Here is a 24356-nt window from a genome sequence, read left to right as displayed (position 1 = left end):
TTTGAGAGCTCTCCTGGAGGTAACCTGGGCTGGGAGCCGGACATCAAGCTGACCGACGAGATGGTGATGATCATGGGGGGCAAGATGGAGGCCACGCCCTTCAAATGGTTCATGGAGATGTGTGTCAGAGGATATCTGGCCGTACGGTAAGAACTGCACAAGAAAAGGTCTTCAGTAGCTCTCCACGCTGTTTTAACATTTCTGCTTTAGTGCATTGTTACGGGAGAAAAACAACTGAAAGATGATGCCGGATGTTTTGAAGATTAAAGTCAAAGGAAACTGTATTTATTCCTCACAGGGAACTCTTATATGGTGGTTTAATTGTGTAAGTGTAACTTTCTTGCTTCCTCTCTGAACATAAAGACCCTACATGGATGCAGTGGTTTCTCTAGTGACCCTCATGCTGGACACTGGACTGCCATGCTTCAGAGGACAGACCATCAAACTCCTCAAGTAAGTCCAATAATAGGATGTCTGTAAAGTGTGGGGCAACTTCAAAATGTGTATAAATACTTGGTTACTACTATACTGTTTTACACTGTGTTCCATATTATTATGCAAATTATATTTTTCACTGATTTTCCTGAGAGAAACTCATGGTGTGGCCCCCATCCTGCCCTGACCTCAACCCTATTGAGAACCTTTGGAGCATCCTCAAGCAAAAGATCTATGAGGGTGGGAGGCAGTTTGCATCAAAACAGCAGCTCTGGGAGGCTGTTCTGACATCCTGCAAAGAAATTCAAGCAGAAACTCTCCATAAACTCACAAGTTCAATGGATACAAGAATTGTGAAGGTGATATCAAAGAAGGGGTCCTATGTTAACATGGAACTGGCCCTGTTAAGATGTGTTTGATTGAAATAGCTTTTGATTTCAGTAAATATGACCTCCTAATGCTGCAAATATCAGCAAATGAGCATTTTCAGTTCTTTACAACCTGTAACATGCTTTGAAACTCTGTTGTGCATAATAATTTGGAACAGTGCATTTTGAGTTTTTTATTTTTAAATATTTTAAAAAATATATATACTGTTTTCATTGGGTGGTTTGTTCAATGAAATTCAACTTATACCCTAACGGTTGGTGACTTGAAAATTATACTGACTGTCATTTGCATCGAATATTTAGGAAAATCTGTGAAAAATATCATTTCCATAATAATTTGGAACACAGTGTATGTTGTGAATGTGACTGTGGCCAACAGCGCCAACAGTTTGGACAAATACTTCTACTGTTCTAGTTTGCAATGAAAGCTCTGTGTTTATTTTTGCATTTGCATCTTTGTTGGAAAGTAAATGGTGACGAAAAAGGCTGACAACAAGGGGGGAGAGAGGGATATAACATGCAGTAAAGGTCCCTGGTTGGAAGTGAATCAATTAATGCCACTTTAAACATTAATGGGTATCTTTTTTTTTTTTGTTTAATCAGAGGACGGTTTAATCCTCAAATGAGCGAGAAAGAAGCAGCAGCCTTCATCATCAAAGTCATCCAAAGCTGTTTCCTCAGCAGCAGGTAAGAAAAACCCCACCTCTCTGCATCTTTTTTACTAATCTCAAGTGACATTAAAAGGATAGTTTATATGGTTTAAAGATGGCGGTCGGCATGCCCCCAGTTTGGAGTAGCAGGCAGGAGTACCGACACGGAAGCTAAGCAATGTCCTGCTGTGGACGGGGGGGCAATAGCTAAACACATTTTAGACACCTGAAAACACCGATATCAGTTTAAGTAGACGCTATATTTAGAGTATTTTCAGCGCTTTACCTTGCTGTCAGACAGCCCTTTACGACGGGGAACTGAAGCCGTTATCTCTGCTCTCTTCAAAGCCACCAGACTCCTTTGACAAAAACAGTGATTTTACCTCGCAGAACACGGGAGTTGCTGCTCTGCTGCTGCTCTGCTGCTGCCTGTTAGTTTTTGTGTTATTGTGTGACTTTGGTGTTAAAGGGTTAATTCGGATTCACCAAAGTCACACAATGACACAAACTAACTAACCGATGGAGGCAGCAGTAGATCAGCAACTCTGATGTGCTGCGAGGTAAAATCACTGTTTTTGTCAAAGGAGTCTGGTGGCTTTGAAGAGAGCGGCGCTAACGGCTTCTGTTCCCCGTCGTAAAGGACTGTCTGACAGCAATACTCTAAATATAGCATCCACTTAAACTGATAGATGTTTTATGGTGTCTAAAATGTGTTTAGCTGCTGCCTCCCCCCGTCCACAGCAGGACTTTGGCTTCTCTGTCGGTACTCCTGCCTGCTTCTCCAAACTGTTGTCTTGCCGACCGCCATCTACTGTAGCTAACACACTGACTATGGAGAAGTAGCTCATACAAAGACACTTTAAAAGATCGAAACTATCCCTTTAGCATTATGCAAACACCAACATGAGAAGAATTGTTGTAACATAGAGATGGGGTTGTCACTAATATATATATTTTTCATGAACTTGTTTTCAACAGGAGCAAAACGTACGACATGCTGCAGTATTACCAGAACCAAATCCCGTACTGAAAGTCTCTTTTGCCGGACCCCCGCTGTACTGTACGTCCAATACAAACGTCTCTACGCAAGCAATGCAAACCCTCTTTTTGGATGATTTTAATACGGCGCTGGATGCACTTTACGTGTGTGTCCAGCCGATTCTGTACTCCACTCTGAGACAACAATATGGCACTTTGATCCTAATGCTCCACTTTTATTCAGCATACTGTAAGTTGTCGGATTTTATAATGAGTTTTAAAGATGTTTAACTTGTGAAGAACAATGTACGACCAAAAAAGGCATTTGAATCACCCTTTAAGTATTTTCTTCTTGATGCTGTTATTTGTTACCAACACTAATTGTCACACGTGAGGAAGATGGCTGGAAAGGGAGCCATATTTTTAGACTTTCTCAAAGCAGCTTTTATCATCGTTGTTATCATTTTGTTACTATGCTGGTATCCACTTTTATGCACTTTATAGATCACAGTATTTCATCGGCTTCTCCTGCCTATGATCACAAGCTTGAACAGAGATTATACGTCAGAAATCAGAGATTAAAACGACCTGCATTTACATCAACCGATCAATAAAATCGCAGTATTTTTGATTTAGTAGAACAGAAGCTGGTGGATGGATCAAAAATCAATGCAGGAATCGTAACGCATTTAATCTAACGCTAGTCTTTAGGAATGTAACGGTATTTAGAGAATCAGACGTAATTGTGCTGTAGTCTTTACTGTAGAATATTTACTGTAGAATTACATCAACGTCACAGATATCTTTCTGTGATTTACATTAACTTGTAGAGTTATATGCGAAGAACATATTAATCAGAAGGTTTTTAATAACTGGTACTTTGATGCTTATCCTCAAAGCCGGTTATGTCGCACATCTTCATGTCAGCTTTTAGCTTTAATTGGTTATTTAAATGTCGTTTTTTTTTTTATCAACTACGGGAACTTAATGCCCCGTAAACCGGACCTTTTAAGGAGCTGTAAAGCTTTGGTGTTAGGTTCTGTCTTTTGTTTCCACTGTGTTTTAAAAGCCGGGTTGGTTTGGGTACACGTCATTGAAGAGACGACATGTTTAGGTGCTGTTTGGTCGTAATCAACGGCCCAGTTTGTGCTTCTACATTTTAGTCACAGAACTGAGCGAACACATATCACTGTTACGGAGGTACACTGAACTAAATTATAAACACTTTTATTTTTGCCCTCATTTTTCATGAGCTGAACTCAAAGACCTACGACTTTTTCTATGTACACAAAAGGCCTATTTCTCTCAAATATTGTTCACAAATCTGTCTAAATCTGTGTTAGTGTGTACTTCTCCTTTGCCGAGTTTTAGGTGTTATGGTTAGGTTTGGGTAACGGTTCAACCATCTCTCTCTCTCTCTCTCTCTCTCTCTCTCTCTCTCTCTCTCTCTCTCTCTCTCTCTCTCTCTCTCTCTCTCTCTCTCTCGACCTGACTGCAGTTCGTCGTCGTAACCGTCTTGAGTGGGCAAATGCTCACATTCGATGGTGTCTGGCACTTTGGAGAGGTGTTCTCTTCACGGATGAACCCTAACACCAGATACTGACTGGTTTTCGGACCCCTCCCGGACCCCCGCCCCCCCAATACAGTAAAACTTTTAGAGTGGCCTTTTATTATGGCCAGCCTAAGGCACACCTGTGCAATAACCATGCTGTCTAATCAGCATCTTGATATGCCATACCTGTGAGGTGGATGGATTATCTCGGCAAAGGAGAAGTGCTGACTAAGACAGATTTAGACAGATTTGTGAACATAGAACCTTTTGTGTACGTAGAAAAAGTCTTTGATCTTTGAGACAGCTCATGAAAAATTTGGGGGGCAAAAACAAAAGTGTTGCGTTTATAATTTAGTTCAGTATATTTACAGAATCCTACAAAACTCTTCCAACCATCTGGATGAAAAGATATTTAGTTTGAGTTGCTTCACTACCCGATCCGTACCTGAAACTAGGGGTGGGATACTCTAGACCCCTTTACGATTTGATTCAGTGGGCCACAATGAGATTATAGAACGATTATCTATGCATCTTGTTGCATCAAAGAAATGTATTTCTATACATGTTTTGCGATTGATTATTTCTCACGGTGTGACTACTTGCTACTTTCAAAACATATATTTGTAATGATCCATACTTTAAAATAAACCGATACATTTACTTCCATTATCTTTTGTTAATACAAGGAACATGAAATAGGGTCCATCATGTTTGTTGTGCTACCAAATAGTTTAGTTAGACACAACTTGCATACAGTGTGTCTCCCATCCAGGGTCCCTTAAACTTCATAGAAGCCAAAATGCTTCCACACGCTAGCTTTTAACCCAGGGGGTGTCGATCAGTTTGTATCCATATGTGGTTGCTCACACTCAGCCATCCTCACCAAAACTCAAGTAGTAGCCTAGTCTATATCGAGGACGTCTCACTTCCGGGATTGTTCAGGGGCCGCCGGAAATTCCGCCGGATGTCCCTCATTTCGGCCGGATGTCCGTCCCCTTCCTCTTCCTTTGTGTTGGCGTTCTAACCTCCGGTGGATTTCTGAGGACTATGGTTAACTGCTCCTCAGATCTCTGCAGGGTAAATCCAGACAGCTAGCTAGACTATCTGTCCAATCTGACTTTTCTGTTGCACGACTAAAACTACTTTTGAACGTACACACGTCCCACCAAAACAAGTTCCTTCCCGAGGCTATTTTGCAGAGGCACCGTGGCTCCGTCCGGCGTTTAGTGCCGCCCGTGACAATTGTGATTGGTTTAAAGAAATACCAATAAACCAGAGCACATTTTTCTCCCATCCCAGAATGCTGTGTGGACTAGCCAGACCCTCCTCCGCAGTGCTGCGGAGGAAGGTCCGGCAATGCGAGACTAGTAGTAGCCTAGCTTAGAACACAACACACATTTTTACTTCCGTAAGGTTGCACCAATCATTTTGTTCAGCTGTAAGGAACATATAGCCCGGTCGTACAAAGTTGTTACCGGTAATCACATCAGGGTAATAATGTGAACTGAAACTTTTGATGTTATTATTAAGTTATAGTGGTATGTTAATGTTTGTTTCCAGTAACCTGGATTAGAAAATATAGTCACAACTTAAAAGAAACAAGTGTATTGATTAACAGATGAAACCTTTTTTCGTCCAGATGTCTTTGAGGATTCTGCAAAGACCTTCAGCTAACAACAACTATTGTTACCTGAACTAGTTCCAGGCTGGAGAACAGTGGAAATAAAAGCAGAACCTGCGACAGTGGCGACATGTTGAGTTCCTGTAGTGGAAAAGTGAGTTGATACAGCAAAGAGGGTAGACCGTGCGCTCACTGACTGCTCTACATCAGATGTATTTTGTCCTGTCTAATAACGTGTCAGAAGCACGTTTGAAACCCCTTTACGATATGTGTAACCCTGTCTTGAAACATTCCTTATTTGAGTTATATCGATCATCTTTGAGTGTTGAAAGTTGATCTTGCTTTTACTGAAGCGGGTGATGATACTACCTAAAAAGCCATTTCTCTGTAGAAACACAATTGTAGTAATACTTGACAAGAAACCCTAACTTTATGCAATATATTCATGTATATTGATGCTGTATTTGTGTGTTGTGTTCAACAAATGAGCTTGCTATAATTCCCTCCTGATCCTTGTGTGAGAAGTGTTTCATGTCGCAGCTCGGACTTTGCCGTCGTTTCATATTTGAGTATATTTATGTATGTCAGTATACACTCACAAAGTACTTGTTGAACGGCTTCTAAGAAGAGTTGAAGGAACTGACAATGCTGTGATTAACTCTTTACAAAGCCATTGTTAATGTAGTGGATTTTATTGAGTTGCTGTATTTTCAATCAGTTAGTCATTCCTTATGTCGGCTGTGATCTGTCAACCAGATGTGTAATATATAAATATATATATATGTACGCGTGCAGTTTCTTTGTTTGTATTTGCTCAGTTTGTGGCAAAATCATTGCCGGTTCATATGAGATCACGTCTGTTGTTCTGATAATGTGTGAAAACGTATTTTTTCCCCAGAATAAATGTGCGAACATGTCATCAGTCAGACTACTGACGTGTTTGACTTCTTTGTTCTTTTTTTATCTTCTTGTCTTCCTTGTCTCTTTGTCTTTATGTCCATCTCTCTTTCATGTCGTCTTCCTTTTTGTGTGTGTGTGTGTGTGTGTGTGTGTGTGTGTGTCTGTCTCTGTGTATGTGTGTATGTGTGTGTGTATGTCTGTCTGTCTGTCTGTCTGTCTCTCTCTCTCTCTCTCTCTCTCTCTCTCTCTCTCTCTCTCTCTGTGTGTCTGTGTTCAAAATGAAGGCCAAGATCAGAGATGCGTGTGGTCCGAGCATGGGTGCCTGAAGTAGAGGGTTAGAAAGTAGGCATGGGGCCGTTGCTCCCCCACTTTACGCCCCTGGCCCCATTTGGCTTTGTAGCTGGTGCGATCCTAATGCAAAATGGTCTCTAGTTCTTGTTATTCTTTCATGTCGTTTTGGATCTAGCACAATAGACTGGGCTGAAATCCCTGAGACTGCTGGAGAGGCTGAGGGGAGAGGTGTTGGATTCACTGCCTGGTATTCTTTCTTCCTTGTTTTCAGCTGCGACATCTGCAGCCAGATTTTGGCGGGGATGGGGTCTTAAAGAGACGAGAGCTAAAGCGGAGCATTTCAGACAGAGAGTGAATACAGGTATAATGGTATACTCAGAAAAAGTAAAGTGTTTTTTTGAACATCAAAGCATGTAAACATGTTTGTTAGTACATGTATATTTGTGTTTCTACTAACATACTATATAAGTATGAACAAGAAAATGAGCATGATTATGGGACCTTTAATGAATAATGAATGAATGCTTTTAATATGTTTATTAAATCTGATGAAGATACTGTATGAACTAATGAATGACCTATAGCTACACCCTGGGCATTGCTATGAATTGTTTCATAATAAATCAGTGTAAGAAATACTTTTTTAAAGAAAGCTGAGCAGCTGAAACTCTGCTGATCATATTTTGTTGTCTCGGCCTGGAAGCTGCTCCATGACGGTGTGAACAAAGACAAAGAAAGAAAGAAGAGTTTGATGAGAATGCAGCCAGTTGTGTTCTTTGACATTGGTATTTGAGGTAATTAGGAAGATTCTGACTGAGAGAAGTGACCAAAAAGGATTAAAAAATATATATATATTTACAATGGATTGATAATAGAAGAAGATACTTCTGGTTTTGTCCATCGAGCAAGGCGCCCATCGAAGACGGCGGTGGAAGTGAAACTTTGACATGTGCACAAAGGACCCCCCCCCCCATGTCTCCTTTTGTCACTGAGCTATAGAGGCCTCCGGGGCCCCTCAGGATATACTCACAAAACATCCCAACACTAAAAGTAGCTCCTAACCGGCTGAGTTTAGAGAAAAAGTAAAGGTAGCTCCTGAGTCTGAGAGTCCCTCAGACCTGCAGTAATGAGCTGCGTCCCAATAATGCCTCTTAGGCAGCTCATCCTCCCTACCTAGTGACCAGGTGAGGTTTTACTTCAAGCCCCCCACAGGTTTCTGACCTCTTCAGCACACATCAAGGATTCAATCTTTGTAAAGACAATTGTAAAATACTGTAACAGACACACACACACACACACACACACACACACGTGTAGAAACTCTCTACGGGTAGCTACAGAGCGCCATCTAGTGCTCAGCAGAAATACTACTGATAATCAGTTGTGGAAGATAAGATAAGATAGACTTTATTAATCCCACACTCGGGAAATTCCTGTGCTACAGCAGCTCAAAAGAAGAAAAATGTACACACATCAGAATAACACAAATACACATTAAGTAGACATAGGAGAAAAAATATGCATAAAGTATAAGAAATAGAAAAATAGAATTAGTTATAACAACATATTTAGACAAACACCCTTATATAAACACAGATATACAGATTAGTAAGGTGCAGATGAATAGAAATGACATATTGCACAGTTGGAGGTGACACAACGTAATAAATAAATAACTAGAAGAAGTAGTCAGATCCTTTACTTCACTAAAAGTACTTATACCACAGTGTAAACATACTCAGTTACAAGTTAAAGTCCTATATTCAAAATCTTACCTAAATAAAAGTACAAAAGTATCCAGACTGTTGTCGTGCTGACCACCATCTGCTGTATCTAACACACTGACCTCATACAAACACACTTCTAACACCCGACTCATACCTTTAAATTACTTTGCAGATATAATCAACACGTAAATTATGATATATTATTATAAGTTAAGATAAAACGTTATTGATCTCCAGGGGTCAATTCATAAACTACCAAACATCTTTACCAGCTGCAGCATTCAAGTGATTACGAACTTAATGCATCAATAATTATAATATAATATAATACATATTATTCTAAAATGGACCATTCTGCAGAATGAGCACTTTTACTTTTAGTACTTTAAGTATATTTTGATGCTGCCAACGAGTACAAGTACAATTTTGAGGACTTGTCACACACAGTATTTGTAAGTTCAGTATTCTTCGACCTCTGATAAAGTCTTATCTTTAGCCATAATAATTATGAGCAACAAATATATTTGTTGATTATATTATGTGTTATTGATCTGAATCTGCAAAAAGCCCATTTCCGCCAATTTGGTGAAAAAAAGAATAAAATCATTATAATGAGATAGTATCTCGAAATATTAAGAAACTTTCTCAAAATAATAAGTTAATATCTTAAAATAGTGCCTTAGTAGGCTATATTTTGAGAAATGTTCTCATTATTTTGAGAAAGTTTCTCATTATAATTACTTAGTTATTTTTTTCATCATATAGGCGGAAATGGGTTTCCATATTAAGTACATTTAGTGCAGTAAAAAAGTACAGTATTTCCCTTTGAAATGTAGTGGAGTAGAAGTAGAAAGTAGCAAGTTGAAATACTCTGAGTACAAGTACCTCACAACAGTACTTGAGTAAATGTACTCAGTTTATGGCAGCCTCAGGTAAAACATTTTTATGTTTTTGTCTTCAGAAAACTTTATTATTCAAGTACAGATACACAAACACATTGAAAACATTAAATGCATACATACATACATACATACATACATACATGCAAAAAGGGGCGCATGAAATTGACATTAAAGAGGTTGTAAAGCCTTGCAAATGTTCAGAGTCCTGATGGCTTTCTTATTTGTCAGTCCTTTTAAAGTTTCAAAGTATAATTTCATGTCATTTTTAAATTGGTGAATATTCGGTTTTCTTTCAGACCATTTACATTTATGGATATACAATTTTCCAAATAAAATTAAAAGATTCAAAATGAAAACATGGCATTTATCCAAATCGTTTCCTTCATAGTAAAAAATAATGTCCGTACTTTGTAATTTTACAATACATGAAATACATCCTCCACATCGATCCAGAACAATCGGACATAAAAACATTCACAAAACAAATGTGCAATCGTCATCCTCAGGTAAATTAAACCCCGCCCCCACAGTGAGTGACGTCACGGGGATGGGCAGGTCAGAGTCGCGAGGGAAACCTGTAGGTTTAACGTTACTGAAATGGGAGAGAGAGAGAAAAAAGGAAAAGGAGGAAAAGGAAAGGAAGCGAACAAGGTAAGTTAGGCAGACTATAGACTGTATTTACATACCCTATTCAAACGTATTAATCCGTGTGTTAGGTTAGATATCGATTAGGAGTCCTTTGTAGTTTGAAACGTGAACTTTTAATGTCCTAAAGTCAGTAAACGTAGCGTTATGTTTAAAGCTTATCGGGCACATCGAGCGAAGTCTACCGCTGAAACTTGTAGAAAACCCTCCACTAAAAGCAACAATTTTGAAAGCTACATTCTTTATTGCATTTATAAAACAACTTTAAACAGGATATGACTTAACAATCACATGTTGAGAGTCAAAGTGTTACATTGACTCGTTCCCCCGACCGAGCCCTCTGGCTGTGTGCCAGCTGCAGGTTTGTTGTAACGTTATGAGGCCTCCATGACTGGACACACAGTATTAACGTTATATGTAATACTTTGGACTGAATATTATACATGTCGTCTAGGTATACGTGCAGTTTAGTGTCCCAAATTCCCCATACAATGTCCTTAATTAATAATGACCCTGCTAACCCTAACCCTCAGTTTTTTGGAAAATAATAAACTAACCTGTCTCAAATAAGACCCTCATCATTTGGAACAGTTTTTGGAAAATAATTTGGGACACTAAACTGCACGTATAGGTTACATATCGTCTATATATAAGTGTCATGTTATTGTATCAGAGCTGACATGTTTATAGACTCCTATTTTATTATAAAACCGTTTCCTCATAACAGGAGTAGTCGTCTGTCTGACTCAATCTGATGATAATGTTAGTACACAAACAGTCATCCTCAACGTGAGCCGTTATCCTAGTATTCAGGTCCGGTACTGAAGTTAAAGTACTAATACCACACTGTAAAAATGCTACACTACAAGTTAAAGTCCTGCAATAAAAAAAAGGTGTTACTTAAAGGAGATACTCTGCCGATATTTAACCAACTTTGTATCACAATAATGCTGGTAGTGTGTGTAAATGAACTTTGTTAAACTTCCCTCCTGCATCTTTCCAGCGAACTCACAGGCCAGCAGCAAACCTCCAAGTGACGCATCACTTGGAGGTTTGCTGCTGGCTCCAGACCCCCATGAAGTGTGCCGGACTTTGAACCCAATTTAAAGGAACACGCCGACTTATTGGGACTTTGGCTTGTTCACCGTATCCCCCAGAGTTAGATAAGTCCATACATACCCTTCTCATCTCCGTACTTGACGTAACTCTGTCTGACGCACCCACCGCTAGCCTAGCTTAGCATAGATCCTGGAGGTAACCAGCTCCATCTAGCCTTCTGCTCCCAATAAGTGACAAAATAACGCCAACATGTTCCTATTTACATGTTGTGATTTGTATAGTCACAGCGTGTACAAATAACAAGGTCACATGAGACACAGCCATCTTCTAACAAACTGGGAACTATATTCTCAGAAGGCGAAGCACTGCTACTTGGGCAGAGTGATTAGCCTGAAACAACAACAACACCACCTGAAAAGCACGGTTGTTACTCTCTGCTCCTCACCACGGAGCTTCTCAGATGCTGCGAGCAAATCACTCCGCCCAAGTTGCAGTGCTTCGCCTTCTGAGAATATAGTTCCCAGTTTGTATACAGTTAGAAGATGGCTGTGTCTCATGTGACCTTGTTATTTGTACACACTGTGACTATACAAATCACAACATGTAAATAGGAACATGTTGGCGTTATTTTGTCACTTATTGGGAGCAGTAGGCTAGATGGAGCCGGTTACCGCCAGGATCTATGCTAAGCTAGGCTAGCGGTGGGTGCGTCAGACAGAGTTACGACACGCACGGAGATGAGAAGGGTATGTATGGACTTAGCTAACTCTGGTGGTTACGGTGAATAAGCTAAAGTCCCAATAAGTCAGCGTGTTCCTTTAACATAGCGGCTGAACAGTGGAAATACAACTTCTGTGTCTATCATGTGATGCCATGGGGCCCAAAAATATTTTTACCCATAGACTAACATGGCGAAAGAGATGTCTGTAACTCAGTGGATGCATTTTTTTTAGCTGTACAACCCCCGTCGAATGACTTGTTTCACTGTCAGACTTTGATACGTCATCCCCATTTGAAGTTAACGGGGCGCTAAACAGGAAGTAGCCGGATCGGTCGACCAGAGGTCTCTAGTGCACCATGGCCACATTCAGCCCCAGCAGAACATAACAAGCAACACGCTTTTTTATATTGAAACGTGGGCATGTTGAACACCCTGTTGTGTGCGCAAGCGTTCTGCCTATTTATTACCACAAGACCCGTCTCTGCTGATCGGGTATCACCTGTGACTCACCCACCAAACGAGAGAAAACATATCTCAAAGCCGTTGCACACAGTTCCAAGGAATGATGTCGTTCAACCAGGAAACCGTAGCAAAACGCACACACCGTTTTTTTGAGACTGAACACGCCCCTGCTCTTGGGGCTGCGTAGTTGCAGGCCTAATAATGTCCCCCCATCTTCACATCTCAGACCTTTTTATATCTTTGTGTCTTTACAGGCGATTCCTCAGCACTCTGTACGTTCACACCAGGTTTGCATTCTGAACTGCAGGCCAATGTAAGTCGTGTTGAGTGACTGCGTGTGAAAGAGGTATACAAGCACAGTTCATTATATTTTTTACTTCTCGGGATCATTTAAGGAAATGGGCTTTTAAGGGCTGATTGGTCGTCAAGAATGTATTCTTGTGCTGTCTGACTGCAACAACTGTTGGTAAGTTGAGCATTTACTGGAAAACAACACATGAGCACTATTTTACAACAACCACAGGGGATTTTGTGCTTCCTAATTTGGTTGCAGCACAAAAATGCATTCTTGACTCAGCTTGCATGGAGGATGCTGGGATAACATCTTCACTCATGAGGGCTTTTTCTCTGGTGAGCTCAGGTACTGGGGGTCAGCTGTATCTGTTCGGAACGGAGAGTAAACAGACTTTGCATGAATTGTATTCTTGAATGTCTAATTTGAATTTCTCATCAGTCTGGGGACTTGTTGTTATCTTCTGGCTTTCCTCTTCTGGTTTCCTCTTTCTTTGCCTACTGAGTTCCCTTTATGATTTGCTTAAACGATTAATTCATGGAAAAATAACTGGCAACAATTTTGATATTCGTGTCAATAATAGTCATTTTTTTCAAGCAAGTTCAAGCAAGGGGGGGTGACAAAAAAGACTTTCAAGGATGTCACCTTGAAAAGTGAGACTTTAAAAATGTGTCCTGGTTATTCATTTGGTCTATTACACAGTAAAAAAATATCTCTAATGATATCTTTTAAATTCCTGTTTTTGTCCAAACCCCCATTTAATGAAACTGAGAAAAGCGACAAATCCTCATATTTTGATAAGCTGGAAAAACGCAAATATTTGGCCTTTCTGCTAATAAGTCAATTATCAATTGACTTAAAAATCAGTTGACAAATCGTTCCTGTCGAGCAACAAATTGTCTTTAAAAAATAGTTTTACTTGCAGCTCAAATGTAAACACATTTAAACGTGTGTGTGTGTGTGTGTGTGTGTGTGTGTGTGTGTGTGTGTCAGGGACCATCACCATCCTAATGTCCAATGGAGGAGGCTTTTACGGACGCACTGAGCGTGTCCGTCAGTCGCCGTACTATGACCAGGTACCACCGGGCTCCTTACCCCGAGCCGACTCCAGCGATCTGCAGCCGCTGAGGGAGCAGAGAGCGCCTCACCTCGCCCAGAGCGCTGACCCGCTCCCTCCTCCGCCTCTGCCGGACCAGCCTCCCGTGGGGCCCGAGTTATATCCCAGCGGCAGCGAAGACGACCCGGACCACGACCCCGCCCTCGACATCAAGCCGGTCCACCGCTTCATCCCCGACTCCTGGAAGAACTTATTCAGAGGAAGCAACCGCAGCAGTAAACAGGCTTGGTCTATGCCTGGCTCCTCGTCTAACAACAACAACAGCGCCACCAGTGAGGGGGTTCGCTGCTCTCCTCCACATTCCCCCTCCGTTCCTGGCTCCTACCGGGACCCGTATGGCGGCTCAGGCGGCAGCCACAACTCGCGCAAGGAGCTTCTGGACGCCCATGAGTCTGTGTCAGGGCAAACCTACCGCACAGCTCTGACCTACAGTGAGCGGGTGGAGGAGTATCATATGCGCTACGACTACATGAAGTCCTGGGCTGGACTGCTGAGGATTCTGGGATGTGTGGAGCTCCTGCTGGGAGCAGCTGTGTTCGCCTGCGTCTGTGCTTACATCCACAAAGACAACGAGTGGTTCAACATGTTTGGATACTCGTCTCCAGGGGGAGGGTACGGCGGAGGAGGGTACGGAGGTTACGGTGATGTGACAGCGGGGTCCTACTACTCAGGCCCCAAGACCCCGTTTGTGTTGGTGGTGGCGGGGCTGGCCTGGTTGGTGACTGTGATAATGTTAGTGCTGGGGATGACCATGTACTACCGCACCATCCTGCTGGACTCCTCCTGGTGGCCTCTGACTGAGTTCACCATAAACCTGGCGCTGGCAGTGCTGTACATGGGAGCAGGTAGGTAACGCAGCTGCACACCCAACACATTTCGGTGTTTTCCACAGGTTTTTGAGAGACTATGGTGGGTGGACCTCTGACCCTCTGCTCCCCTGAAAGAAAACGGTGTGCATTTTAAAGTTAAATGCATCAATCTGGTGCACTTTGAGAGCAACATCAAGAAGCTGGATCTATGAAGAGTCTGTGCTCTGCTAAAAAATGTCTTCTTGTTAGCAATTTAATCATAAACACTCACATTGTTTGTGTCAGGGCTGCACAATATATCTTTTTTTTATTGCCATTACAATATCACCTGGCGCAATGAAAAAAAAAAAAAAGAGGTTTCGACACATCGCGAAAGACACTCAGAGATTTTGTTTTGTTAGTTGAAAGAAAATATCAGTAGAAAGTTGCAATTTAAAGTGTAACTGTCGTTCTTTTTTTTTTAGTGGTACCTTTTAGATTCAATGTTCAATTAGTTTAAGTTTATATTCAACAAGCAATTTGTTTTGCATTTTAGCGGGAATCCTGAAAGCAGCAGAAATTCTGAACTAAGTACACTTTAATATCTATTTATTTATCGCAAGTGATATTGTTATTGCGATATTTAACAACGTTATCGCATATTTTCCTCATATTGTGCAGCCCTAATTTTTGTATAGATATGAATGGAGGACATGACAAAAACGTCACACCCGCAAAGCATGGTAAACGAGACGGGGTTTCAATCACAAATGGTCGAAACACAAAATCGACTGTCGTACTGTATTGATGGATACCACTTTTTTTAGACTGTCTCTTTATTGCATGTGATCTTTTTTGTTTACCAGGCATTGCCTATGTCCGAGACACAACCCGCGGAGGGCTCTGCTCCTACCCGGTCTTCAACAATGGCCTCAATGGGGCGTTCTGCAGAACAGAGGCAGGCCAGACTGCTGCCATTATCTTCCTGTTTGTCACTCTGCTTTTGTATCTGATCGGAGCCTTGGTGAGTCTCAAGCTGTGGAGACATGAAGCTGCTCGCAGATACCGGGAGAAGCACAGCCTTGAGGTGAGATCTCAGACTGTTTGTTTTGTTTTAAGGGTTGGGTCCTGGGATTCTTCAAAATCACTCAGGGATTCCTCTTAAACTTTAACCCTATCTATCACTCCGATGGCTAAAAAACAGGCTACAGACATGTTGACACAGACTGCAATGCAACAGCAAACCCATCATTTGCACACAGGCGTACAGCTGTGGAGGAATGAGTAGGTGCTGTCTGTGAGTCCTATCTGTGTGCCGCAGGGCAAAAAGGTGCACACAGGATAGTTTAACTATGCTAGTTTTATTTTTTTATTTTTTTGGGGGGCTTTCCCCTTTATTAGATAGTGACAGTGGGGAGAGAGATGGGGGATGACAAAGCAAAGGGCAGCAGGTCGGATTTGAACCCGCGCCGCTGCAAAGGACTCAGCCTACATGCGGCGCACGCTCTTACTGGGTGAGCTAGAGGCTGCCCCAATTATGCTAGTTTTTGAGGCTACATTTACACTACTACATTTTGGTTTAAAAACAAATATTTTTTGCCACGTTAACGCCTTGCATTCACACTACTCGGGCCCCTAAAATGGAGACATTTGCAAACACCGCGGCCCCTGTTTTGGTTTGAAAACTCCGCAGTTGCTTTGTAGTCTGGACGGGCATAAACGGAGACCTTTGGAGACAACAACGCACGTCAGTCAGTGTTATCGGTTAGGTAGGCCTCAAAGTTTTCAGTAACAGTTCCACCTCGTCGTCGGTACAAGCTAATGAATCCCTGCTCTTACTTTTCACCGTTGTTGTTCTTTCTCCTCAAGTATTTTCTGTATTTTCAACCTATACACCCATGATTTTGAACCGCAGAGTAACGTCAGACAATCTACTTCCTGTTTACACCGGCACGCACATGCCCAGTGTGTGTGAATGGTCATGTGATATGTGTTGTCAAACCTATGGACGGAGATTAGTTTGGCTACTGGAGCTAAAACTCCATGTGGACAGAGATCATTTTTGTCTCAAAACGCCACATAAAAATGTAGTAGTGTGGATGTAGCCTGCACCATATTAAACTCTTGTTTGTTTTTTTCGTCTCTTGGGAAATATGCTCATTTGCTTTCTTGCAGAGAGTTAGATGAGAGGATTGATACCAATGTGGACAAAACGAGACATTTGAGGACATCATCTCGGGCTTTGGAAAACACGGATCAACATTTTTCACAATTTTCTGGCATTTTAAAGACCAACCATCTTATATTAGACAGACGAATCAACAATGAAAATAATCGTTATTGGCAGCCCTATTATCAATCCTCTCATCTAACTCTCTGCAAGAAAGCGAATAAACACATTTCCCAAAACGTCAAACTATTCTTTTAATAGTTGATCATCAATATTAGCTGCATGTTAACTTTGTTATTTATTCTTTGTGCATGTTTTGTATACACAGATGCGTCCCTCCGACTTGCGAGCGACACAATCATTGGTAAGCATCCTGTAATTTAAAAATCATAATACAGACAGAAACGTGTCTACTTTGGGCTTGATGAAAGCATGAAAGTTAACACTCTTTTTATGTAATTCGGTAGCTCAATCAGCACAATTAATTTGACATGGTTTGGTTTTCCTGTTGCTGTGTCCATGCAGATAGCTCCAGTTTCGGCTTCTGCAGCCAGAGCTCCTGAACAGATCCAAGGCTCCTTGGTCGTTCCCACCCAGGCTGCTCCAAAAGCAGTTCCACCACATATTTTGCAGGGAGCTATACCATCAGGGCACATTCCAAAACCTGTCATTGTGCCTGACTACATCAGGTAAGTGCTAAAAAAAAAAAACGAGTAGAACTTTATTTGTCACCAGAGAGGCAATTGGTTTTGCAGCAGTGACAACAGTAATCACAAAAGATCAATCTAAATACAACATATAATAATAAATAGTTAAAAAAAAACATAATTAAAAAGCCCTGTTTACCAAGCGCAGTTGGTGGTCAAGCTGATATTACCTTATCCAATTTGAGTTAAGCAGTGTGATGGCTGATGGTATGAAGGAGTGTTTATATCTGTTGGTATTAGTAGTAGTAGTAGTAGTAATAGCAATAGTATGTATATGAAGCGGGAACCAGAAGACAGGGTCTGGAAATCTAAGTTTAGGGTGTGGGTGATGTCAGACAGAATAGATTCTGCTTTCTTTAACCTTTGTCGCCTTTTGTTAAGATTATTTATTTATTTCTTTTTTACTATATTGTAAAGTATATACAATAAACTGTAGGGCTGCAACTAATGATTATTTGTATCAACGATTAATCCAGCAATTGTTTTCTCAATAAATCGTTTTTAAAGTTTAATAATAACTTAACAATAACAATAAGTCATTTAAAGTGCTCATATTATGCTCATTTTCTGGTTCATAACTGTATTTAGAGGTTATATCAGAATAGGTTTACATGGTTTAATTTTCAAAAAACACCATATTGTTGTTGTACTGCACATTGCTGCAGCTCCTCTTTTCACCCTGTGTGTTGAGCTCTCTGTTTTAGCTACAGAGTGAGACCTCTCACTTCTGTTCCATCTTTGTTGGGAATCACACATGCGCAGTACCTAGGTAAGGACTACTAGCCAGTCAGAAGCAGAGTATGAGGGCGTGCCCTGACAGTAGCTAGGTAAGGACTACTAGCCAGTCAGAAGCAGAGTATGAGGGCGTGCCCTGACAGTAGCTAGGTAAGGACTACTAGCCAGTCAGAAGCAGAGTATGAGGGCGTGTCCTGACAGTACCTAGGTAAGGACTACTAGCCAGTCAGAAGCAGAGTATGAGGGCGTGCCACGCTAGCAGCTAGGCGAGCATTATAACGTGTGTTACAAAGTGACCACGTTTGTCTCTGAAGTAAAGGCTGGACTACAATAGAGCTGTTTGGAGCAGTTTGTGAACAGTGTTTTCTGTTGGAGATGGTAAGTCCCTTTGGGGGGGACTTTGGGCTTTTGCACTCTGTAAACCTATAATGTGCACAAAAAAGATATATAACACAATAAAGGTAAGGGGGAAAAGCCAAACAGCATAATATGAGCACTTTAAAATGTCAAAGCACTTTATTCAGCTTGACCCGAGGAGCACGCCAGGGGTGTTCATCCTCTTTTTGCAGCGGTCTCGACTGAGTGGTCCAGTCCGCACCACAGTCTGATTGATCGACAGCTTTCACACCGGCTGAAATGATCTAAACTGAACAGGCAAACACACCTGAGTTTGTTTACTCTCATAATGTTACTGAAGTGTTCTTCTCTACCTCCATCGTGCAGCAAGTACCCAACGATCCGGTCAGACGAGGAGCGGGACCAGTACCGAGCCGTCTTCAACGACCAGTACTCGGAGTACAAAGAAATCCACTCGGAGGTGCAGGCTACCCTCAAGAAGTTTGATGAGATGGACGCCATAATGCGCAGTCTGCCCCAGAACCCCACCAGCCAGATGGTGATTGGTTGCACACATCTCCTATGCTTCGCTAAATTTTTCTTTGTGTGCATTTATTGTTTCTGAAGTCAGGCTTTGATTATCTAGTTTGGAGTATTTTTGTCTCAGATATATACATGCTATTTAAAAGGCTCACTCCCACTGATTTTACACATATCATTTAAATCATTATAAGTAGATTTATTCAACAGGCAGGGACGGTTTAAGAAATGTTATAGTCACCTTGCATTATGGGAATTGTAGGCTCAGTATTTTTGTAGCTTGACCCACGCTCAGGACTTACATTTTCATCAAAATCGAGGCCGAGATATTTTATTTTATTTTTTTTGTGCGTGTTTTACAATTGCAGAAGTACTCTTTTAATATCTGAATATGTAGTACTCCTTACGTATATTTACATATTTCACATTGTGCAGACAGTTTCCAACAAACTGCACTGCCCAGAAAGGATCTTTTTCAGGTTTGGAAAACATTTCGATGCTCACAGTTTAGGTGTAGTCCATTTTAAACACTGTCTTTGCAAACAATTCAAAAGATGAAATTAGAAGAAGTCGGTTTACTCCCCAGACCGACAGGATGAAATCTGGGTGGGGAAAGTGAAAGAGCAGCGCTTGTCCCTCCCTCATTACCACCACTGAGGTGCCCTTGAGCAAGGCCCTTAACCTCCAACCGCTCCAGTGGAGCTGCTCAGTGGCCAGCAGGTCAGACTGTGGTTGTACTGGGCAGCTTCCAGGTATGAATGTGTGGAACTGGGTGAATGTGATCAGGGCGTTCCTGCAAAAGAGAGGCTTCCTCTCAGTGAACCTTCCCTGAATAAATAAAGGTTAAAAAGAAGAAGAAGCTGATTGGGAAATTAGTTTTTTTAATTAGTTTCTTTTAATCCAACCTAGTTCTCATTGTGTGCTGCTGGTAGCCACACCTTTACCAACCCACAAATATCATCACAGCACACTGGGCTGCATTTTGCATTGATAAACAACAGTTATCACCCATTCAATCTAATCCTGTGTGTCAAAAACCCTGCTGGGCAGTTTCGACCAGTGTTTGGTTTCATGTGAGCACTGAGGAAACATTTTGGTCAGAGACCGGTTGTGTCTGGAATATTGCACCCAGTCTTTTTGTTGAAACGTGCCTCATTTCCCTATCTTGTAACATCCTCTGTTTACACTTCCTGTTCCCGTTGCACTTCCCCTCCACCCTCAAATTCCTTCTCTGCTCCATGCAGAAGCACTTATTTTCATTGCACCTGATTTTCATAATTGTTGAAGCATTTTCCTGCATTTCAACACGGTCTCTCTCTCTCTCTCTCTCTCTCTCTCTCGTGTTGCAGGAGGTTGATCGCATTAACAGAATCCTTCAGGACTACCAGAGGAAGAAAAATGTGAGCCTATTGTCTTGTTGATTGTTTAGTTTTGTCTGTAGCAGTGGCTTTTTTTTTTTGTTGCTCTTTGACACGGATTCTAAATATCTAAATGGATGAATGTAAAAGTCAGATTTTATGTTTCTCTTTTTTTTAACAAATCCCATGAAAAGACCAAAACTAACCACATGTAAGTCTGTCCCTCGATACTTTCTGTCTGTTGCTCTCAGTTCCAAGCCCATTGGTTCCTACTAAGGACGTACATTTTTAAAAACACAAATATACAGTTTCATCAGTACCGGTAACTTCCTAAAACAGCTGATCGCTATAGTTTTTATCAACCAAACAGGAGCAAATAGTGCATTTGTTTTTTAGACTATTTTCAGCGGTGCATTAATCCACATTTGGTGTTCTAGTGAGTATGCGTGTCAGCAGGACAGTGTGGGTGTGGGTGTTTGTGTGTGTGTGTGTGTGTGTGTGTGTGTGTGTGTGTGTGTTTTCATGCTGATGAGGGAACACGTCACTAAGTGCAGCAGTGTGGCTCACTGACGTGTTTTTAACAACAATAGAGCTTTGTGTCACAGAGGAAGAACATATATCAGGGTTTGATACACACAATACTTGTTAGTTGATACATTCACTGTTGGTTTGGGTCTTTTTATGGGATAATTAGAAAAATCTAGAAAATCGGACGAACAACTGTTTTTACAGTTTTCAGCGGTGATCCAGAATGAAAATCTGCAGAATTTAGCTGACTGTTTTTCCGCTTGGGGTGGAGATGTGTTAACATTCTGAGTTTAGTTAACCTACGTCCGCAGATTCCGTGTGGCCCCGAATATCACCAGCGTTATCTCTTAGGTATAATAGTAGTCATATGAGTAACTGCTCCTTAACAGCTGAATAAAACTGTAAATAATCATTGAGGTGACTAGTTTGTCTGAAAGTCAAACCTTTTCGTTTTCATTCATCCAACCAGGACCCGACTTTCCTCGAGAAGAAGGAGCGCTGCGAGTACCTGAAGAGCAAACTGTCGCACATCAAAAAGAAGATCCAAGAATACGATAAAGTGATGGAGTGGAACGACGGATTCGGCTAAAGCTCTGAGGCGTCTCTACCCTGCTACACCGCTGATCACTAATGCAGAACTATTTCTGACAGCTGAGCACTACTGGTGGTGGAAACGACATTTTAACTGGAGAGTAAACAGGATGTTTCTGTAGCCGCACAGTGGTTGTTGTCTATCAGCAGTTTGTATGTATGTTTACTAAAGCCCACACGTAGAACCAAAGGGGAAGGCTTTTATACTTAAAGGAATAATTTGACATTTTGGGAAATCCGCTCCAAGATTTAATGGGTGCTTCCTTGGCCCATGCTACCTTCTAGGGCTGGGTATTGCCAATTACTTCCCAAATCATTTAGACTCAGATTCACAGGGTCCCAATTCGGTCACCTTTTTTAATTTGGTATCAATTAGGTTAGGGAAATTTCTCAGAAAACTTATAACAGAAATTGTACAAGAAAGAAGCAACCCTCAAATGCTTTTTATAATGAACCTGTTTTAATGATTACATTAAGAATTTACCCCGAAAAAGTGAGTTTAAAGTACTTTTTACTTAACAGGACTTACATGACAGTCATTGACAAACTACAGCAGTCGTCAACACGATACAGTGCAACTGTCAACTACAGTCAGTAAGTAGAGTGATCATGTTGAAGAACAACTATACAACTATACCATTGTAAACAATCAAAAAAGCCCTCTCTCTTTTTTTTCTAAACTTAAGTAGTTGTTTTGGAGTCTAAACTTAAAAGGTTAACTACCATTTTTTTCAACCTTTTTTTTTCCTATGTTTTTGTGTCTAAGTGACTGATGGGAACATCAATCTTTAACACTGGTCCAGTATTAAGAGAGATCGCTGCAGTCGGCAGCAGAGAAACAAGCTACAATGTAAGTTAATAGGGATATTGTCCAGCTTGTATTTACCTTCACAAAAGTGCTCGTTTTGCCGCTGACAGACTCAGATTAATATTCTAAGTGTCTGGCATCATTATGGAAAGGATCCCTTCAGAGATAGACCTTTAAAACATTTTTTAAAAAGCAATACTTTGAGCGTGTATGCAGCCAACATATTTTCACATGTAAATCGGTAAACTGTGTTTATTTCAACTAAAACTAGAGTTGTGATGGTTGGAAAAGTGGAAAGACGACCCAAAACAGCTTTTCATAGTTTTATTTTGTTTCTGCCGACTTTGGGTGAAGTGTATTTTACAATGCTAAAATAACTTTATTATTACACATTATTATTATTTACATGGAGTCTGGTGGGTTTACGAATGCAATTTCACAGATGTTTTTATGTTTAAAAAAAGGATCTTACTCTTTAACAGAAAGGTCAACCTCCTTAGAAATCCTTTCCATAATGATGCCAGACACTTAGAATATTAATCTGAGTCTGTCAGCGGCAAAACGAGCACTTTTGTGAAGGTAAATACAAGCTGGACAATATCCCTATTAACTTACATTGTAGCTTGTTTCTCTGCTGCCGACTGTAGCGATCTCTCTTAATACTGGACCAGTGTCAAAGATTGATGTTCCCATCAGTCACTTAGACCGTGACTTGACTTAGACTTGTGTCCCGGGGCACAAACACCTGTTTCCTGGGTGACGTTTGGTTTTCCCCTTAACTTAACTTCCTGGACATGAAATCCGCACCCGAGCTTGACAGCTCTGTGTGTGTTACATGATGCCCGTATACATCCATAGTGAAAAGGTATATATTAAAAGATCATTTTCAGGATATCAGATCACTCAAACAGAGATCGATTTAAATTGGAAAGTCGATTATTTTAACCCAGCCCTACACCTTTACAACATCTTTCATGAAAATCAGGCCACTGGTTTTTCTGTATTCCTGCTGACAGACAAGCCGCACTGTAAAACTAACCTCCTTGGTGGAAGAAATGATGTGAGAGGGGTATCAATCATCTCATCTAACTCTCTGCCAGCAAGTAAATAAACACGTTTCCCAAAATGTCAAACTATTCCTTTTTAAAATGTATCGGAATATGCAAAGAACTTTATATACGTGTGTGTGTGTGTGTGTGTGTGTGTGATACTGTGACTGTGATTGTATCTGAGGCTTAACTCTTAATCTCATAAAATGACACTGGTATCCGATGGATGAATGTTTGCCTGTAATCAGTGGAAGATGGAAAGGTAAAAATGTAAGACACTGCATTTATTTCTGTAAAGGTTTACCTCCGCCTCAAGTCCGCCCGTCAGTTTTCATGTGTCTGTCCACATAAATTTCACAAATGAAAACCACCACTTGTTTGGACTAATCCTAATCTAGCTGGTTTCTTGAACTGCTGTGACTATTGTTTGCATTTTTTTTATTTTTTTTATTATTGTACACTGTGTCTTCCGTTTGTCTCGATCTGGAATTATGCATGTCTTATCGTAGGATCTTAAATGTTGTGTGTTGTAACACTACCATTTCACAGATTAAACATGTTGTACTTTATAGTCACTAAATATCTCCATTTTATCTTCTTTATACCACTGTAAACATTAGACTCCTTGATTGACAGGAAATTATATCATACGGTCTGTGTTTCTCTCTCGTTATCAAGTATAATTGTACATGTTGCTGTATATTTTTTTTTTCTTCATAATTTAAAGTGATTAATTGGTGCATTCTGTCTCAAGAATACAGTTTTGCTCCTGCACTGACACTCTGTGGTCTTCCTTCATTCCTTTATCGGCAGGCAGCCAGTTTCTTAAACTGGAAAAGGGAAAAAGAACAATCCAGGGTGTTGTGTTAAACTCAGCAGAATAAAGTTGAAGAAACTCCAGAGATAAATGAGTAAGTAGGGTCACTTGTTCAAGTCATTTTTTACTGCAAAAAAACAGGAAACATTCCTTTGTTACTGCTTTTCAAATGTAAAAATGTGCTGCTT

The 24356-nt window shown here is 40.8% G+C and overlaps 2 protein-coding genes across 7 annotated transcripts in view; both read left to right on the top strand.

Annotated features, from left to right (window-relative positions):
• pi4kaa (phosphatidylinositol 4-kinase, catalytic, alpha a) overlaps window positions 1-6553 on the top strand; it is a 49562-nt gene extending 43009 nt beyond the window's left edge. For 2 of the 3 annotated variants that reach the window (XM_078270946.1, XM_078270945.1), the window contains exons 51-54: window positions 1-146; window positions 364-453; window positions 1428-1511; window positions 2453-6553. The exon at window positions 1-146 is cut by the window's left edge and continues 14 nt beyond it. In XM_078270946.1, coding sequence (XP_078127072.1) covers window positions 1-146; window positions 364-453; window positions 1428-1511; window positions 2453-2504 — 372 coding nt within the window. In that variant the 3' untranslated portion in view covers window positions 2505-6553. The remainder of the gene's footprint in view (window positions 147-363; window positions 454-1427; window positions 1512-2452) is intronic. The other variant, XR_013503187.1, reaches the window with a different exon arrangement.
• Window positions 6554-9992: 3439 nt separating this feature from the next.
• On the top strand, window positions 9993-24131 carry marveld2a (MARVEL domain containing 2a). Of its 4 annotated transcripts, none has more exons than XM_078271552.1 (9): window positions 9993-10096; window positions 12587-12645; window positions 13618-14586; window positions 15396-15616; window positions 17028-17063; window positions 17225-17388; window positions 18865-19036; window positions 20367-20417; window positions 21373-24131. In XM_078271552.1, the coding sequence occupies exons 3-9, from the start codon at window positions 13635-13637 to the stop codon at window positions 21490-21492; spliced, it is 1716 nt and encodes a 571-aa protein (XP_078127678.1). In that variant the 5' UTR covers window positions 9993-10096; window positions 12587-12645; window positions 13618-13634; the 3' UTR covers window positions 21493-24131. The 4 variants fall into 4 exon arrangements, with proteins under 4 accessions (XP_078127678.1, XP_078127677.1, XP_078127679.1 ...); XM_078271551.1 differs by having other exon boundaries at window positions 12587-12678; XM_078271553.1 differs by lacking the exons at window positions 9993-10096; window positions 12587-12645 and adding an exon at window positions 12685-12798.
• Window positions 24132-24356: the final 225 nt, after the last annotated feature.

The sequence above is a fragment of the Sander vitreus genome, chromosome 16 (genome assembly GCF_031162955.1).
Source record: "Sander vitreus isolate 19-12246 chromosome 16, sanVit1, whole genome shotgun sequence".
NCBI classification, from domain to species: Eukaryota; Metazoa; Chordata; class Actinopteri; order Perciformes; family Percidae; genus Sander; species Sander vitreus.
The sequence above is the reverse complement of the archived record's forward strand: the minus strand, read 5'-3'. Positions and strand labels throughout refer to the sequence as shown.